This window comes from Tachypleus tridentatus, chromosome 13, assembly GCF_004210375.1.
Source record: "Tachypleus tridentatus isolate NWPU-2018 chromosome 13, ASM421037v1, whole genome shotgun sequence".
NCBI classification, from domain to species: Eukaryota; Metazoa; Arthropoda; class Merostomata; order Xiphosura; family Limulidae; genus Tachypleus; species Tachypleus tridentatus.
In genome coordinates this window covers 116,047,576-116,068,824 of record NC_134837.1, presented here as the reverse complement: position 1 = coordinate 116,068,824, position 21,249 = coordinate 116,047,576, and the positions used below count along the sequence as shown (strand labels likewise).

The following is a 21,249-nucleotide window of genomic DNA, read 5'->3' as shown; positions in this document are numbered from 1 at the left end:
TAATTTTAGTACATGCATCATGTATAAATCATGACTTTATCTTACAGTATATAAATAATATAAGAGGTAATATATATTTTTGAAATTATTTGGACCTTTAAAGTTTTTATTATTTTTAAATTTTACTTTTTTGCTGTTTCATGTGCTTGTTATGGATGGATATAACATTGCAGTGATAACGGTGAGTTTTAATTTTATTGTAATTTAGCTAAAGGTATACACTGATAAATTTTATGAACATCTTACATTACTCAGTTATTCACAAGCCCTATTTTTAAGATGCTTTAAAGAGTAAAATGTTTTGTTTTTAAAAACAAATTGCTGAACAAAATAGCTGATATATTTGAATGTATAAGAAACACTTCAGATGTGTGCATGTGGAAAGAAATATATTTACTTTGGTTGTTTGTTTTGGTAATTTGTATATTAGTGATGTTGAGCATGTGGTTTTAAAACTTTAAATCCATTCTGTTAGAATCCGGACTATATGAAAAACAACTTTGTTCTGTGCATAGAAACAATGCATGCACCTGACAGAGGGGAACAGGAAAATGTAAGTATTTCTATGTTGTGATTATTTCTTGATATTATTACAAACGAGAAAATGTAATAAATGTAATAACTGTTCTTAATCAAGTCATGAAAAAGTAAATTATTTTCATTCAAGTCTTAAATGTATTTAATAATTAGTTTATCCATGTCTGAAGTGTTAAATGTTTATGTAAATCCCATTCAGAAAAATTCAAGTTGTGACACTAAAAAATTAAATTCGTATTTAATAGTCTTCACGTATTATTGAATCTTTAAATATGACTAGCTATATAGATAAAAACAAAATTGTTTACAAATTGCTCCTTACTATACCAAAGTACACTATATTTTATTTATTATTTTTGTTAAATATATTTGTTAAACTATTTATTATATTGAATACCATTATTTTTTAATTTAATTTTTTTTGTAGAAATTTTTTTTTCTTAGAATTGTGTGTTTGGGACTAACACAAATTTATGCTGGCTGAACCTTATAATATTATTGTAATAACAGTTGGAAATATTGTTAATGCAGTAAAGATACCCAATTGGTAAAACAGTTCATTCTAACCTTTATAAGTAGAAACACAAGACAAGTATACTTAATTCACTGATGGCCAAGTTGCTTTTTAGTTTCTTTAAGTTCATTGTTTGCTCTGATAAGGTCAAATGTACCTACATATTTCAGCTTTTGTAAATGTCTGATTGAATGACTGAAGAGGGTATTATTTAATGAAGAGTTTAGTGTGAGTGATAATCCACTTTGTTTTTAGTTAAAAGTTTCAACAGTCAAGATTAATACCTCATTTTGATATTTGTTTTGAGGGTTTTATAAGAAATTGACAATTTAGGAAAAAATTATTAGCAACATATTAAACAATATATGATTATGCAAGCTTTTTAGATCAGTAGGTTTTCATTCAGGATCTGCTGGTTATTGCCAACTTAAATGCAATTAATAAGATAAACAGAGAAACTTGACAAATTTAGTTTTGCTCTTATCACATTCTAATTTATAATTCATATCATATTCAGTTTCTACTAGTTTATGAATTTTTTCTGTCTTTTAGGTACATGGGCTTTCTCCTGAGAAGTTAAAACAGCGAGATGTGGTATTTATTGATATAGCTAATGACAATGTCGAGACTAGAGTAAGTTGGTATTTATTATAGGAATATGAATGATTTATTTTGGATGTTAATTTGTTTGTAACTATTAATTAATAACAATATGCAGGATAAAATGTTCATTTGAAATGTGACCAGTATAAAAGAAAAGTCATAATTAATTGTCTTTAATATAAAGTTTATCATCCTGTTACTTATTCTGAATACTGCTTTCACAACTGAATTTTATGTCAATGCTGTTTTCATAAATCAAAATTTCATTACATATTAAAGTCATATTATAACATAGCTTTAATACCTCTTTTAAAAAATAAAATTAGCTTTTACTTTCACATACAATTGCTGTTTAACTACTCTTTTGTGATTGTGTTTCAGGATTATAAAGAACTAGAAGACCCAAAGAAGTTTAAGTCCAAAAAAACTGGTAGAGGACCATTAACTTCTGGTTGGCAAGTTAGTATTTTATATCCTCTAGTTTATTGTTAGAATTTTGTGTCTTGTTATCTCTTGTTTTGTTGTGTGTTTGTCTTCTTGTGTGCAGTAAACATTTAACATATTTTTTGGTTTCTTATGTGTTATTGAGTTAACAATCTGGACACTGTTTTGTATTATTATGTTCATGAGTCTATGAATGTGGATCTTGTTTTCATGGGCTATTGGATGTTAAAAGCATCTGTTTGTTTTTTTTTTCATATATATATGTTCATAATGGTAGTATCTGTGTATTTTATTATTGATCATTACTTGTCATATTTTTGTTTGAATCTTACTACTGTCATTAAATTAGAACTGCAGTATAATATGTTATCCCTATAGAAAACAGCTAATCCTGTTATGTGTGCATACAAGTTGGTGACTGTAGAATTCAAATGGTTTGGTTTACAGAATAGAGTGGAATCATTTATTCAAAAGGTAAGTTTCTCTTTCTCAAACCTTCTTGCTTATTTATTTACAAATTTTATGCAACCCTTGTAGGAAAAAGCATTACTTTTAAAAACTAAAGGGGAAAATCTTTTCACATTATGCCATTTTATAATTTCATATATACTGTTGGTTTATGAGTTTCGTAGCTCCTTTCTTTTGTAGGAATTTCATTATATTACTTTCACTTTACTAAATTTTTGAATGAATAAAAATTGAGAAGCTATTTGGAGTAATAATAGATTGAAATTTTGACCCTTGTGTTTATGCAGAAGCCTATTTTGACAAATATAAGTGTGAACCTTATGGTAATAGTATTAAATAGTGATTCAACAAGAAATGATTGTCAGAAACTTAAGTAAGTTAATATACAGGGTGAGCCAAAAGTAGGTGGGACAGCATTTGGAATAGGTTTATGTATCGGTTATATTAATGCAATTGTATATTATAAATATGTTGCAACTATATTATTTGTGTTATATAATTACAATTGTATAATTACATTTGTTTTAATTTAATCTGTTTTCTTTTTTTTAGATTGTTAATAGAACTCATAATGTCAAATACTTTAAATACAGATAAAAGAATATGGGTGTTAAAAGAGTATTGGAAATCTCAACAATTTGAGCATTTGCGTTAATAAATAACATTTTATTTTCATCAATATAATTGTCTTATTACATATAGTTGTACGTATACGTGATCTCTAAATAAAGGTTTTTTTACTGTCCACCTACTTTTGGCTCACCCTGTATGTGTGTTAGGCTAAGAATTATTCTACAGTAGGTATCTGTGATTTGTTGGAGATAAATTCACACATAAACAAACAGCAATTACTCTACTTGTTTTCAAAATTTAGGAAAGAGTATAGTGCAAAATATCCAGTCATTGCATCAAAAGTTAGTGACAGTCATGCGTTTTGTACAGTTTGTCAATCGATTTTTCTGTGGCACATGGCGGGATAAACGATTGTTCCAGAAATACAAAATCGGCATCTCACCAACAAAAGGCTGAGGCGAAGACAAAAACTATGCAGATAACGACATTTATGAGTAAGAATTCAAAATATGAAACCATACAAATAAAAGACATAATTTCAAAAGAATTATTTTAAAATTTATATATTAAATACACAAAACACAATCATAAATGAGCAATCTATAGCAGTAATAAATAATAGTTATAATAATAATAAACAGCTTAGAGACATTGGTCAGGTGTAGTAGCTGCAAATGAAAAAGGGCTCTGTCTACAATCATTACGCTCAGTCATTTGAAACGGTTGGCATCTCTGCGACTATAATCATCCCTTTACACTGGTGGAACTCTAAACTTAGCCCTTCATCGGTCTGGCAGTACATCGGTCGGACACGATGATGTAAAATACGAAATTCTATGCCATCTATCTCCTGCTTTTCTTGCTATTCTTCTGATTGTTTTTTAACCAGATCTGGCAGGAGAATGATTTATATGTTGCCTGACACCAGGGTATTGTTCTACCTTTCTCTAATCCTAGGAAGGATCCCAAGATTCCTTCAAACTACCATCCAATTGCTTTAACGAGCTATCTCTGTTGTAAGATTTTAGAGAAAATGGTTAATGCTTGTCTTGTTTGGTTCCTCGAATCAAACAACCTCTCGTCCACCCCATGTGGATTCTTACTAAAGCACTCCACCATGGACCACCTGATTTAACTTGAAAAGTCAATCAGAGAAGCCTTTCTTAAACGACAACATCTTGTATCAATATTCTTTGACATTGAGTAGGCTTTTGATACAACATAGATGTATGGCATTTTGCAAGACCTCCATTTCTATGGGTTATGTGGCCATTTGTTCATTTTTATTAAAAAAATTTTTATAGACAGGTGATTCCAAGTTCTTGTTGGTTCGACACTTTCCCATTCTTTTCTACAGGAACTTGGAGTGTCTCAGAGCTGTGTTTTGAGTGTCACACTTTTCAGTATAAAGATTAATGCCATCACTGAACAACTCCCTCTTACTGTTGACAACTTTCACATCTTATGCCAGTCGTCGATATTGAGATATATTGAGGGGCAGCTACAGACTGCTCTCAATCATTTACTGAAGCAGATCACAGCAAATGGTTTTAACTTCTCTCTGTCTAAAACCGTGTGCATGCACTTTTTTTGCCAACAGGGGGTATTCACCTTGATGCTGAACTCCGTATCAGTGAAGTTATGCTACCTGTAGTCCCCGAGACAAAGTTCTTGGGCTTATCTTTGACCGTAAGCTGACCTTTATACCACACATCAAGCAGCTTTGGGTCAAATGTACAAGAGTATTGAACATTCTCCGTGTTCTCTCTTCCACCATTTGGGGGGGCAGATCAATATTCTATACTAAAGATGTATTGTGCTCTTATTCGACTGAAACTAGACTATGGATCACTGGTCTATGGCTCTGCCAGGACCTCGGCCTTGAAGATATTGGACTCCATTCATCATCAGGGACTTTGGCTCTGTACTGGGTCTTTACTGTATGTTTCAAAACATTGTTCCTTACCAAAGCATCCTACCTGGTTTTGTGTCTTCCTGCCTCAATGGGTCATGCTTTTCAGAGCAGACGATCTGCCATTGCTCCTTTTGGCCTTTATATCCAGGCACAGTTAGATGAATTGGGACTATCCTTGGTTTGTTGTGGTGTGGTGGTTGCATGCAGAATCCCCTCTATAACTTCTATGTTTACTGCTGAACTGTATGCCATTTCTGTTGCCCAGGATCACATAGAAGCTAAGCAGTACTCAAATTGCATTATTTATACTGACTGTCTTAGTTCTCTACTGGCCCTGGAATAGCTTCACATTAGTTCTCACTAATATTCAACACTGACTGGCCCATTTCTCTTTAACATTATTTTCATCCAGTTTTTCTGGATACAAGGCCATGTTGGTATTTGTGAGAATAGTCTTGCCAACACTGCAGCTAAATCTATCTGCTCTGGTACTGTACCTGTTCCATACATGGACTGTGGTCCTGTATTCAAGGCTTGGTTCTGTGCCAGTTTGCAGTTAACTTGAAGTGAGCAACATAAAAACAAGCTTTTCCAAATAAAACACTGTATTTGACATTGGCCATCTTTCTTTCTTAAGGATCGGAAAAAGGAAGTTGTTATAACTAGGCTATGCATTGGTCACAGTTTTTTAACTCATTGTTTTCTTTTATCTGGGACCAATGCACCAATGTGTTGTTTGTATAACACTCAGGTAACAATAAGCCACATTTTACTGTCTTTTTCATTGTTACGACTCTCAATGATGGCACCATTTTAAACATGTTTTGTCCCAAGGTTTATCCGTAACATTAGACAGTGTTATTGGCAATGGTGACACTGTCCACCTAAGAAATGTTTTTAGTTTTTAAAAGCCATTAATCTTTTTAATGCTATTTAAGTTTTTTTTTAATTTATACATTAGACCTTTTCTTAATGTGATTCCCTTTTAAGAATCAAAGTACATCTGGGCCAATTTAAATTAGAAAATGGCCATAATGCCAAATAACTCTGAACCAGGACTGAAAAGGCCAACTTCAGGTGACTAACTCTGTTGTTTGAACTTACCTGTTACTCTTCCTGGTGAATTATAATAATTACAGTTATGTTACAGAAAGTCTTTTGCAACTTGTATTACTGTAGTTCTTCTCTTACCTCTTTAGACTAGATATAAAAATTGGATTTAATGATATTTATGTTTTTAATTCAAAAATTAAACTTTGTTTTACCTTAATTTCCTTTTATGAATTTTATAATTTTACTTTAATTTTAACTTTTTACCAAGTGTTTGGCACAGATAACCTAGTTGCTTTTGCCATAAAACATCAAACCAACCAACAAACATGCATGCAAAATTTGTTAAACTATGAATGTCATAGTTATATCTTAACACTTTAAAGTTCTCTTCTTTTCTAGTCAAACATCAATTTTAGGTCTATTCAATTGCTTTAGAATTCAGTTGACAAGCTAAACTATTTTTCTCTATTTCTGTCACCAGACTATCTGAGTGTAGTTCACTTTACATTGTTGTTGAATTACTGGCATTGTATTCTATACTTATAAAATCATCTGCTCCTCTTTAGTATTTCCACTGATTGTCTGCCTTTTGTCAAAGTCCAATCAGGATTGTTTAATTGCTTTAGAACACACTTTGATGAGGCAACTTATTTTCTTTATCTCTTATGAAATTGTTAATCTCACTCCTATAATGATTAACTGTACATTTAACTTTTTTAATCAAACTTTTCCTTTACTCTCTTCTGCTATTTTTTGTGTCTGCTTGCTACTATTTATATGTGTATCACTTTGGCCTTCCAGAGATCTCTATATCCTCTACATCAGTGGATTGTACATGACATTCAACAGCCTCAACATCAGTGAATTATAAATACAGTGTGCAAATCTTACTGAGTTATGTAACCAAACTTGTCATAAATATTGCCTTTAAAATAATTGCTTTTATCTTGTTATGAAAAAACTAAACAGTCATGAAATATTTAATCACAAAATTAATTAATAATACCCACACTAAACAGATTATGTGTTATCTCTAATTGTACTACAAAGTAGTGATTTTTAACTTGACTTAGATATTACTAACTTGTTTTATAGAGCGAGAGACGGATTTTTCTCAACTTTCACCGGCAGGTTTTGTTGGTTAGACCAGTGGCATGGCTTAACAATGGAAGACATCAGGGAACTTGAAGATAAAACTAAGAAAGAACTGGATCAGGTAAAGTCTGTTGGTAACTTAAAAGTTTTTTATAAATATTTACTGTTACATATGAAAAAATACAAAAATATGAAGGTGACATAGGAAAGAAATTACACTTTTGGAGATAAGTCACCTTAAGAATCTTTAGTTTTGTTTTTTATTTACTTGATGATGGTTCAAGCAAATGCTATGTTTTCCTTCTAGCCAGAAGCAAGTTTATCAGTTGATGCCAAACACAAATACACATATAGTGTTTGTATATGCTTGTGTATGTGAGTGTTGTCAAACTTGTAAAGGTTTGTGTATTTTGGTATTAGGTTTAAAGAAAGAACCAAACTCAAGTTACCATGAAAGTATACTTGCACCTAATTTTTTACTTTAACTGTATAATTATGGTTAATTGTAATACATTTAATTATTACAAGTATTTACAATTATTATTTGTTAGATTCTTTTCTTTTCATGTTATTATGTTGTTATTTTTAATTTTTTCAGTGTGTATTTATTAATGTTTATTGTTCAGTGCTAACATTACAGACTTTTTCTAAGTATTTTGAAAAACAACAAATAGGTGTGTACTTTGGTAGTTACATAAGACAATACAGTGAGTGTAACACTGTTTTTTTAACAGCAAATTAACCAAGGACCAGTTCGAGGAACACAAGGAGATGAATAGAACCTATAAACCAGTGTAGTAGCATCAGTATTGTCACTGTTAGCAAAACTTTAGTAGATTCAATTCTTCACTGTGTAAACTGTTGTGATGATGTTTCTGAAGCTAAGAAAAATCAACCTCTTCTAATCCACTTCTAGTGTGTAATAGATCAGTTATACCAATTATGTTTTGTTTTGTTACTTGATAGTGATTTGTTGGGTCAATTGTACAAAAGCTCTAGCAACATTCCTTGAGGCTTGTGAAATAATGCTGAGACACACTGTTGTAATGAAATTTATGTGTATAAAGTACAAGGATGTATTTACTCAAAAACAATGTGACTATTTTTAGGAATTTGCTTTGGAGATTTTGCTTTTGTATGTGCTACTATTGTTGGGATAAATTAATTTCTCTTACTTTCAACTTCTGTGATGATCTAAATGCTAATTTTTGCAGCAGCTTTGGAGAGTCAATACTCTGTTGTTTTCATTATAGATTGATTTAGTTTCATTGTTTTCAATAAAACCCAAAACATTGCTAAATACATTACTTATAGATATGGTTTTTGGCATGTGACACTATTTAGTTTATATTTAGACTATGTATTTTTACAGATATATTTCTGTGAATAGAAGCATTAACCAGTCATGAGGTTTGTTTTATGTAAAATATTATCCTGACTTCAGTTTAGAAGTTGTTGCCACAGTGTGTACAATAATCTTTTCAATACAACTTTGTAACATGGTATTACCATTCGTTTCAAAATCATATTGTTGGCTACTATATTACTTAAGAAAAATATACCTAAATTTTCATGTAAAACAAATAAAAAATATTTAGAACATAACTTTGCACTGGTAATTAATATTTTAAAAAAAAGACTTTTCCTCTATGGAAATTCAGTAAGGACTATGAGTGTATTGGGAAGTTTTTAAACATGTTGGTGTTTTAAACTTCATAAAGAATATGGGGTGGGGGATATGTTCAAAAACTAAATCAACACTCTCAGATATATTGAATATATCTTAAAATTTTATCTTGTCTTTTAGGGTAAGTGTGTGAAGCTTTCTTAATCCTCATCTATACTGTAATACATTATAGCATACTATGTGTGGAAAGCATGTGGCAGTGATTTTACATTCAGTGAAAAGCGCATGGTAAAGATGTAAACACTAACACATTAGCTCAACAATAGGATATGGTTAGCAAAGTTATAAAATTACTGAAGGTCAGACTAGAAATTAAAATTGAGTTTACTGGTGATGCTGAAAAACTATTGATATTTGACAAAAATCCTGAGACAACAAAAAAACTTTTTCTTTTGTTAAATTTCTGAATTTTTTTTTCATTTAAATGTAAATAAGTTTATGCTTCTTTCATGAAGTTGAACAGAAGGTAGTAGGCCTTGATGTTTCTGGTCTTGTCACATGAAATTTCACATTTTTAAACAACTTTGTCATATACAATAGCTCAAGAAGATGAATTTACAATTGTGAAATTGTTAAATATTTGATGAGATATTGAAAATAGCACTCAGTATTCAAAGGTAATTGTTTGTTCTCAAACAATTCTCCAAGTGAACCACTCCCTTGCACACTGAAAAGTGTGAGGTTTAATTATTTTCCTTTTCTCCACAAACATATTAGGACAGTTATCCCACTTCAGTTTAAATAGGATGTCATTTGTTTGCTTCTGTAAACCAGAAATGAAAATACTATAAGATGTTGACCATAATTAGGCCTAGACAATGTGGATTTTCAGGTTTACAAACAAAATAGATAAATTGTCAAAAAATTAGAGCAGAAATATTCATGACCAAGGTTAGTTTTTATGGTAGTTTTGGGAATGTAAAATGACAGTCTTTTTTATTTAAATATTTGAAAATAAATTAATCCAAGCTAGGCTTTGCACTGTTACAATATGAAAATGTAATTGTTAATCTTAAAGTAAAAAAATGAGTTAACATAGTGAAATAGTAACTTTGTTTAATTCTTAAAACAGGGAGATAAAATTGGAAACAAGATTCATTAATGATCTCATTAAGGTCTGCTGTTTTTTTTGTATGAGATTGTACCATGCATAAATGAATTGTATGCAGTGTATGTTTTATGAACACCTTATGAGAATTAATTTAATCAGTTTAAAATAAAAGGCAGAAATTAAAGATTACTAACTTGTTGCTGAAGTTAAAATGTTGAAAAATTTTATCAACTATCTAATTAAGGTAGATTTTTCCAAGCATAGACAAAGTTATATACAGTTTGTATTTGATAACATAATAAGTGGATGATAATTCATTAGTTTGTAATATTAATTTATTTTCTGTAGGTTTCAGTTTTAAAAAAATTAAAATTGGCCAAATATTAAATGTGTTACTTTTTCTTTTCAACTTATACTATGGTTATTGCTTTCCAGTTAGTGATAATGAAATTTTAAAGTTAGGTGACATACAACATTCAGTTTGATAGTTGATAAACTGTTTGGAAGAGGAGAATCACATAGCAGAAATCTCGGAAAAAGTTCATATAATAAATGAAATAGTCATGAAATTAATTTTAAAAAAGGGTAAGCATTGTTATTGTATGCTTATCCAATACTTGAAGTATTTCAGTTGTTTACAGTTTGTAACCGGAATAAAGCTGAGAATGGTAAAAAGTACAATCATATGATAATTCTCATTTTATCTTTGGGTGAAAACATGTCTACTCATGTTACATCCTTCCTTTTAAGCTGGAGAACTCAAGTGGGTCGATCAATTCCAGCTTTTTTTACTAAAATTATTATTTCTTCATAAAAATAGAAACAATGTGACAAGATAATTGGAAAAAGTTACAATATTTAAACTCTTAAAAGACCTGATATTCTGATATAGTCAGTTATTTAAAACACTAAACTCTAACACTGTGGTTCAGTTTAACTTTAAACACAATAAGAATCAGTTCTCTGGTTTAGTTACTAACAATAGTCACTAAAATCTTGTACCCTAGTCTAATTACATACTTTAAATAAAAATTGCAACTATGTTCTAGGTGTTTTACTGTGTTCTAGGTGTTTACAGTTTCTCTTTGATTCATTTCAAATTTTTTATACAAAGTTACACAGTGGTTATTTGGAACGGCATTATCTAAATGTGTACAGAAAGGCTGGATGGAAGACAACTAGTTATCAAAAGAACACTGCCAACTCTTTCTCTCACCCATGGGTGAACCCAAAATGCACTGTTGCAATAAAGTGGACACGAACTTGAATCTCGGGGTTCATAATGTACATACGTCAAACACTTGCTACACCTAGACCTTTGTGGCATCTATCATGTTTTGTGATCGAGTCATTAAAAGTTATAGAATAATTTAACAACAAATTGTGTGTAAAACTTCATTAACGTACAGAAGTTTTGCGCGCGCGTGTGTACACACACACGTATATAACCTCGTCAACTTTGTTAGAAAAAACAAAAATATCAGTATACGGAAAAGTGGCAAACAATAGCGATCATTATTTGTAGACATTACAGAGATTTGAAATTGAAAAACAAACTTGGTGACAAAAAGAGTACGTTACGTATTAACAATTTGAGAATAAAACTGGTATTAACGATGCTTTACTAAGTATAAAACCGTTTACAAAAGGAAATACACATGTCGTTTATAAAATTAATGGACCTAAAATATTTTAAGATTTGTATTTCAAACCTTTGTGTATTTATAAAAATGAAAATATTTCGGAACTAAAACTTGTAGTACTTTTACATCTGTTGACGGAGGTTGCGAGTTGATATATCGTCCACACAGTAAAACTAGTTCACCATCAGAGTAGTTAGTTATTGCCATGCCGTTGAGGAAAAAAAACGTTACCAGAAAATACATTCTGTTAAATAACAATTCATAAACCATGGGATTCTTCGTGGTGTTATTTTTGATTGAAGTGTATTTCCGTTGTCTTGTTTAGTTACTATCTTGCATGAGTTTACAAAAATATTTAGAAGACAAAATGCGATAATTATAACGATAACTGTAAGTAGTTGATTTATTGTAGCCAATAATTTATTATTGCTGTGATGTCAATTAAAAATGTTTTGTGGATGATAGAAGGAATTGTAATTAATAATTAAGATTTTTGGTCTGCTATTTGAAAACCTTAAAAGCGTCTTAAATTGCCTTTGACATCTTCAGTTTTTAGTGCAGAAGTTTTAAAAAAGGCCTTAAAAATACAGTTGGTTAGTACTGTATATTGAAGCAACTTTAAATACGTTACCTGACAACCACACCCAATATAAAGTTGCACAAGAACTTGTGCATCAGAACTACAGTTTTTCTTTTTGCTGTTGCATTGGTATTGTGATGTCACCAAAAATTTACTGTTTTTGAGAATAATATGTAACAAAATGTATATGCATTGGTACCGGCTCACAGCGGCACATCGGTATGTCTGTGGGCTTCAAATGATAGAAACTGGGTTTTGATACCAGCGGTTAGAGCACAGATAATACTGCTAAATTAGCGACGGATAGTGCAGGTAGCCCTCGTATAGCTGTACGCGCATGTAAATTGATAAATAACAAGCCTTGTGAAAATTAATTCACAACGTTGTTGAAATGGATCCATTATCATTTGTGAATGTTGCACCTGGAGTAAGTTATTATCAGGAGATGGATACAAAAGTCGAGATGAACCCTGTTTATTACCTAACAATATTATAAACACCTTGTACCATAAAGAAATTCTGGATTTATACGGAAGTAAGGCAAGCAAAGTATGGGTTCATTGAGACAAGGCTTCCAATCATAGTTTCAATTCAACTGTCACATATCTCTGACAATTTTCGTGCTTTGTCTAGGAATTTCTATGTGATTGAACAGTTAAAATGGATGCTGGAAAACCGTCGCCCTCGTATATTAGACAGACTAGCTGAGGTACCCTGGACGGAAGTTATGTAAATTTATGATTAATGAAAGGCTATCTTAGGATATGAAAAGTTGTTTCGTTATATATGTATAATACTACTAATAATTATGATAAATGCTCATAAAAACAGTCATTAAGATAGGGCAGGTAATCAAGAATTAACTAGAATTTAAAAGTATTTTAGGTTATTTTTATTAAATTTAGACATTTATATTTGTGTTTGGCCTGAGGGATTTTACAGGTAGTGTGACAGATTAGACTAATAACAACTCAGAACCTCTTTAAAAGATTAGGAAGCATTTTGAGTCAAACGCGAGTTAGGTTAAAGTAAATGTTAACTGATTGATTACCAAGTAGGTTTTTTTAACTTAAGCTTGGTTTTTATTTTCTGTTATTAAACTAGTTTGGATAAATGATAAAGCATAAGTTGACTCATCTTAATTAAAACTTTTGTCAGACTGGAGAAATATAGAATATTTGATGCTTGGAAGTGAAGGTAAAAATTTAAATGAAAACTTTTCTAGTTTATTTTGTGTGATGAAGGGTGTCTGCTCGAAACGTCGCACAACTAGAACAAGTTTTCATTTAGACGTGTCAGTTTATTCTATATTACCACGTTTTTTTCTAATGTCTTGCGAAACAACACCGATTCAAGAACAACTGGATAGTTTATTCAGTTTTCTAACGATAAGTTCGCGTTTCGATAATACAATAAAACGTACTGTGTGTACAACAGATGATAGAAAGTAGTGAAGTTGTATTAACGTTTAGTGTAAAGCTAGGCCTATAAGTAAATAATAGTTAATTTGTAGAATTTGTGGTAGAAAAGAGATTTCATTATCACTAAGTGGACTAAACTGTGCATTTTATTATTTACTAAATAATCCAAAATAATGTACACGCCTAGCAGTATAAATTTTGAAACACTTGTGTCAGAAGTGTGGTTATTTTGGTAAAAAAAATAAAACCAAGATTCAACTTCAAAATGTGCTTGAAGCAACAACAAAAGTTTAATGGGAAGAAACAAATATTAAACGAAGATTGGGGAGAAAAGAAAAATTAGTAGTAAATTAAATAATAACTAAGATAAAAAAGAAAGGGAAATGACAAGAACAAAACACGAGGTTTACAAAGTAATTATAAAGGGAAATGAATTAGATCAAAGGCAAGATCGAACAGTTTACAGAAAATTTTCAGAGAAAATTCATAAGAGGTAAAAAGGGACATAAATGAAGAGGGCATGTGTGTTTCCTTATAGCTATCTGCTGTATTCACGGAGAGGAATCGAACTTCTGATTTGCTTTGTAAATCCGTAGATATACCTCTGTCCCAGGTGGAGACGAAGTATGAAGAAAGATTATAACAATAAAACCAGAGAATTACAGAAGTACATCACAAGCAAAAACAAAGGTATAAAAAGACACCAATTCTAGTTTAAAACATTTGTATATTCAAGTGGCAAATGCAACGATCAAAGCTGTGGCATCTCTTTTTTTGTATCCACTCAAGAATTCTAACTTCAAACGATATTAACTATTTCAATATGTTTTGGGAGAATCAATGTGATCTGCAATTGTTATGCTACTTAAAACTGCAGTATATTTTTGGACTACTCCAACTGCACCACTAATTAATCAAATTAAGAGAAAGGTGCATTGGGAAATAATTTGTGAGTTGTTGGAATTGTAAACAACAAGGTTCATCTTTCTGCAAGTTTTAAAGGACTAGTTTTAATAACAATAAGTAATGTTAAGTGTAACAATTTATCCCGGAGGAGCCTCCAATTTATTATGTTACGTATTACAATTTCAAACAGCCTGAAACTGAGTAAGATTTTAAATTTAATTTAGAAGTTAATTAGATGTCGAGATGTATTAAATCTATGACATTTACCAGCACAGTGACTGGAACACACTGTAATCTTTCTTTAACACAAGTATATTTTAATGTACAACCAACAACACAATTTATAATAGTAGTTATTACAAATAATGATTTATATACAAAAGTTTTACAAACAGTACTGAACCTTATAGCTGGTTTGGAACTGAATATTTTATCGACGGTTCAAGATGAATAAAATAATTCTATGTCGATATCCGTACAGTTTACTTAACGGATAAGCCATCTCTCGCTGCTTAAACACGAGTTATTACCAACGAAGATACATAATATCCTCGTAGAAATATCAATGTCCGAAGTTAATTCACTGAAGTTAACCGGTTTATAATGTTCGAAATATATAAAGTTCACGGTTAATTATCTGCTCTTTCCCCATTAATAAGCATTAATCACAATTATTGTTTTCAAGGCTTATAGTATACTAAGTGGAGCAGACCAACAATATTGTAAAACATTTTCCGCGTGTTGCGATTTCTGAACTTTGAGGCATAATGCTCAAATGTTCAGTTGGTATTAATACTGTTATTTACATATATGATGTTAGAAAAAACACGTTGGTTCAAGAAGTCTTGATAGAAATGAAAACTCTATAACCTTTCAGGAGCAAAGTGGTATTTAGATATGTGAGGTCTGTTCAAAAAATACGCGGACTGACGTCATAAAACAAAATGTACTTTATTTAGAAGTTACAGGTCTGGGCTAAATTAAAATAGATGTAGATCTTCAAACTAAGCTATTCAGTTAGCTATTGAATAAATTTAAATTGTAGATAAACAACTAAAGACAATATTTAAAGAATACGAGATTAGTCAAATAGTGTGGAAACATTAACCACTTTTAATGTTGCTTTGAGTTTACTTAGTGATTATAAGTTTTTGTTGTTTTTGTTTTTTCATTTCTAGTTACAACTTTTTACAGTAAGAAATAAAACTTTATAATACGCAACACGTTTCTATCACTGATGCGCATATTCTCAAGGTCACAAGTTTTAATGGTAAGGGAGGTTTTAGCACATATTTAACACTTAACAATCTAACACTGTATTTAAAGCGGGTTCGTTACATAATTTTCATGATATGTGTTTAACGTGAAAATGAATCTAGTCATAATATTAAGGTTATATTTATGTAATAGTATTTTTTAAACTTCTAACAGAGGTATGTTAATATTATGTATTAGCTTGTGTTTTGACAAAGAAAAATATATTGGATGTGTCGTATGTACAAGAAATATTAGCACTTATTGAAGTTAAGTTTATCAGTGAGAACTACAGTAAAACCTAAGGCGGAATCGCACGAGACCAAGTACAATTTCTAAAATTTCCGGCTTAAGCAGGTTTTCCGGGTTAGACAGTGAACATGTATTTGTTTTTTACCAGAATGGACCTTAAGGTATTGCATGATTTTCACCGGACTTCTATGTTGAATTCCTTGACTATGCGTTTGAGTTTTACATTGAAATGTTGTAGATATGGTAGGTAAATGGTGGTAGTGGTCGTGAATTTCTGATCTTTTATTTTTGTCATGTTCTTCTTCAAAAAGTTTTTGATGAAAGAGGAGGTGTAACCATTCTGTTTAAAATTCTCTATGATTTTTTTGGTGTTCTACGTCGATGGATGTCTTATTGCAAATGTTTTCTGCTCTTTTGGTTAGGTATTGGATTATAACACGTTTTATCGAGGTTGGATGATAGGACTGGAAGTATAGGTATTTGTCCGTATGGGTGGGTTTTCTGTATACAGTTGTGGTTGTCTTGCTTGTTTGTTGATGAGTATGTCAAGAAACGACAGACTGTTTTGTTCCTCATAAAGATAGCACAAGACTCATGAAAACACAAAATTCTGGAAGACAAGAAACGAAACCTTGGCAGGGGTTTAGTTTAGGGAGAGAGAAGTCTGAGGAATCCTCTACCCAACAGGGGTGTTCAGGAACGTTGTAGTTCCTCTTCGTACCCGCTCATGGAAGATTATTTAACTTTACGTTGGAGTTTTTCCTGTATTTTAATTTGGCTTGTTTAAGGTGGTGAAGTGAGTCGGGCAGAATGAAAATGTCAGGTTAGAACGCTGAGCGAGACAAAGGCGGCACAAGGGACGTAGGCCAAGCCGGAGCCCGTACTCAAAAAAGCCTAAAGGCAGACGAGACGAAACATCAACTCAAACGGCACGATTCGGGGTTGGACAAGGAAGTTGCCTTGGCCGGGATATAAAGATCCAATGCCTGAGATTTAGGTGTAGGGGGAAACGGGAGTACCCCGAGAAAACCCACTTTCACAGGACAGGCGCTGAATAATCTACCTAGACCGTGCCCGGAAGTAGCTGGAAAGAAAATCAAGGTTATTGATACATATTGAAATAGAACACAAGTGGCTTAAAGCAAGAATGTAGAAGTAACTAATTGGATGGTGACTTGGAAAACTGCTGGGCTGTGATCTTGTAAAGCAGGGAGAAACTTCAGGTTGAACTGCGTTCACATCTGATGCCCAGAGGTGATGGGGAAAGTCGTGAGGGTGGAGGTGAGTCGACTGGATGTTCTTCTTTGGTGTATTGTTCTTCATCGGTCTGGGATGGTTTGTTTCTTCTTGTAATTTTAGTTTGTGACTTCTGAGTGTTTGTGAACTGGTTCTCTGTTTGAACTGACGCTGTCGGTAGTCGTAACTTGAATTGTCTGAGTTTGGCTGGTGGTTGTATTACGTGAAGCTAGCAGATCTGGCAAGAGCTATCGCATGTCTTCTGTGGATTAGTGAGTCTTGAGGTGTTGCTGGCAGTGGAAGTTGGTGGCGTCAATGTAGAATTGCATGAATCTGCTTTCGTGTTCTATCTGGCTAGTTCTGGACTTAGCGGTTGACTGTTGATTGTCTATGTTGTCTGGAGGGTTTGTATGACTACCAAGCACAGTGCCGACACCATTTTACGCAACGGATATTATTATTATATATTTCATTTCAGTGCCGAACGCCCTCACCGTCGCTCAATAAAGCCAAGGACACCCAAACCACCAGTTAACCACAAAATACTCCATCAATTGACGACTCACCAAAGCCATTCACCGACCCACCACTTAACAAGGAAAAGTACTTAAACTGACTTCTAAAGCAAAATATCACAGAACAGTCAGACTACAACTCTAAATATCAATGCGTGCGACGTCTCAACCTTTATCGAATATTTCCGTACAATAAACGACGAAACTCAAACCAATATTGCCAACAATCACCAAGCAATCCAGACTGAAGTAGACAATAAGCAACTCACCAGAGCCTTTAGTAAACTTCAACAAGAAAACCAGCCAACTCTACCGGTTACAACGTCCACACATTCTCCTAGAAACTTCAGACGGTTCTCCAACAAAAGGCTGGTATTGATCTCACCATGTAGCGCTACCAACGACGTTCCTCTTGAACCTAGCCTCACCGACTCTCTACACTCGTCCAGTCTCTTCTAACACTAGTCTTTGGTGTTTGGTATGTACCCCAGTTAATTTATATTAGTATTTGTTAATCCTTGTATCTTCCTCCCTTCAGCTTGCTTCCGGGCATGGTCAGAGCATTTTTATTCGGTGCCCCACCAGTGACAGTGGGTTTTCTCGGGGTACTCCCGTTTCCCCCCACAGCAAAATTTCTGTTTCATTGGATCTGTTGATCCCAGCCCTGAAAAGAGGTCCATCTTTAAGAGTCTAAATTCACGTGAACTACAGTCATGTATGTTACCTGTGCCGTCGTGCTGGCTTTGCATCTCCCTGCTCGTTCCATCATGACCACAACTACGCTTACATTCATTTTTGAGATTGTCGCTGAATCTTTTCGTCTGGCTCATTACACGCTTTCCAGGTTACCGAGCACTTTTCACAGCTATGACCGACTCGCATCACAGAGACCATAAACCTATCAACGAAAATCAAGGTAATTATTACTACTACTTCAGTTCAGTTAATAATTTTCAAATTATGCGCTAACCTAACTTCAGCCGCATGTGGGATGAAGAGAAACAAGTATTTCTGACCGTCCCCCTTCGGGGGTAAGAAATAATAATTTAACCTAAATACCTAATAAATAATTGAAACACACACTGACCTGTAGATGAAAGGCGGAAAACTTTCCAAACGTCGTCATTTTCACTTGTGTCTCCACAACAGGCAGTTCTACAAAGTGTCATCTGGTCAAAAGTGTGTGGATTATAATAAATCATATATTTAACAACTCTACCTAGTGAAGACAGTTGGGAATTAGGCGTTTGGTAATTTCCCACCAAGAAAGTTTTAACAATTAAAGCGTCACTTTGGTTCTATTTTGACTCAGTTTGACCAGGATATGATGGAAATAACAAATACATGCAAGAAAAAGTAATTAAAAAAGGAAATAATTTCATGGCCACTGATATGGCCTGTTTTCATGTTAGCATCTTTACCACATTTATTAGACTCTTTATTTCCGGTTCCCAAGTTACTTTCAGAATCGTTGTTTGTTTACACTGAGTGATTACGATGTGCTGAACACACACCTAAAGTAAGGGAAATCGTAAACTTGTTGAAACTTATGGAGCGTAAGGATGTGCTGGCCTATATGAGTCTCTCGTTCGATGTATATGGAAATAATGAACATTTTATATCTGCACCAATTTCAACAAAATCTTTTCTGAAAAAGTCTGTAAATATCTAGTGTGATATTTTTAAACACCTACATGTATGTATATGTATTACAATTTCAAATAGTCTGAAACTGAGTTAAATGATAATTTACCTTTTGAAGTTAAATAAATATCGATATGTATCCAATTTATAACACCTGCCAACATGATTGACACAAAATTTTATTTTTTAATAAAAATATATATTAATATACATTTAATAGTATAATTACAATAACGGTTATTACAAATAACGACCTATACGCAAAAGTTTTGCACTAAAATTTTCCCCTAATATTTTCTCAGGCAACAATTCATTATCGGTTAGTATTTCAATAATACCTTTTTTTTAGTTCTTCTGATCAAATACAGTAAAACATGTCTAAGGCGGAATCGCACGTGACCGTGTAAAATTTACGGCTTAAATAGTGAACATGTGTTTTCTTAATTATATATAACCATATATTACACACCAAGAAAAAACAAAAGACTGGAGCACTCATCAACTGATAAAACATATCACTGTAACAGAAGTCGTAACTGCTATTAACAACACAAAAAACAAAGCCCCTGGAGAAGATGGTATTCAAGCTATCCTCCTAAAACAAGGCACTCAGAGATTATATGAACACCTAACAGCGTTATTTAATCTCTCACTATCAGCTGGATATATCCCCGTTTCTTGGAAGGAAGCAATAATATTAATGTTCCAGAAAGAAGGAAAGCCAGCGAATAAACCAAACAACTACCGCCCGATTAGCTTAACCAGTTGTATTGGCAAAGTATTAGAGAGGATAATTAGTAATCGTCTGTCAGTTTACTTAGAAGAAAATTCAAAATTACCAGAAATTCAAAACGGATTTCGAAAAAACCGCCAAACTACAGACCACCTGATTCGACTTACAGAATCAATTACCGACAGCTTCAACAAAAAAGAATGCACTGTAGCTTGCTTTCTCGACATTGAGAAAGCATTTGACACAGTGTGGCATAATGGCTTACGTCATAGATTACTTGAAATGGCATTACCCCAGGAAACTATTCGCTGGCTGTCCAACTTCCTAGATAACAGAATGTGTAAAGTAAATGTAAATGGGGCCCACTCAGGGTCCTTTTCACCCGAAGCAGGAGTCCCGCAGGGAGGGGTTGTTAGCTCTATATTATTTATCATGTACGTGAGTAATATGCCTCTGTCGGACCTAAATTTAGGTTATGCATCACAGTTCGCTGACGATGTAGCAGTCTGGAAAAGTGCCCCCACTCCGTCAATAGCAGCAACGAACCTACAACCAGTCCTAAATAACATCGAAGAATACTGCCAGAAATACAGAATCAAAATCAATATTCCAAAAACCCAAGTCATATTATTCAGCAGACTGAATAAACTGAAAAAAGATCCACCAAAACTCTATATGAATGGATCACTTTTACTGACTGCTACTTCTGCTAAATTTCTAGGTCTAACCTATGATTCAAAATTAACGTGGTTACCACATATTAAAAATGTACTGATACGAATCTGGAAAAGAGAAAACTATGCAAGAAGTCTTTCAGGTAAAATCCAAGGAACATCACCAGACAACATACTTAAAATCTACAAAACGTACATTAGACCAACAATAGAATATGCATCACCTGCCTGGATTAACATAGCACCCACACATGTACAGAAACTTCAACGTATACAAAATTCAGTACTAACTTCAGCATATAAAGTACCACGTAGCACCTCAACCACATTCATGCACAAGTATGCAAACATAGACACAATATCTGAAAGACTCTTGCATAATTCTCTAAAATATTTCAATAAGAATTGGCATAAAAAATGACTTAATGTGTGATCTCGACAGATATCACGT

At 32.7% G+C, this 21,249-nt stretch overlaps 1 protein-coding gene across 1 annotated transcript in view; it reads left to right on the top strand.

Annotated features, from left to right (window-relative positions):
* Nucleotides 1-10,328, top strand: part of LOC143238356 (phosphatidylinositol transfer protein alpha isoform-like) — a 28,488-nt gene extending 18,160 nt beyond the window's left edge. Inside the window, 8 exon segments of the mRNA XM_076478507.1 lie at nucleotides 174-181; nucleotides 476-553; nucleotides 1,604-1,684; nucleotides 2,036-2,113; nucleotides 2,477-2,572; nucleotides 7,203-7,237; nucleotides 7,239-7,323; nucleotides 7,937-10,328. Of these exon segments, the coding sequence (XP_076334622.1) occupies nucleotides 174-181; nucleotides 476-553; nucleotides 1,604-1,684; nucleotides 2,036-2,113; nucleotides 2,477-2,572; nucleotides 7,203-7,237; nucleotides 7,239-7,323; nucleotides 7,937-7,981 (506 nt within the window). The 3' untranslated portion in view covers nucleotides 7,982-10,328.
* The last annotated feature ends 10,921 nt before the right edge of the window (nucleotides 10,329-21,249 follow it).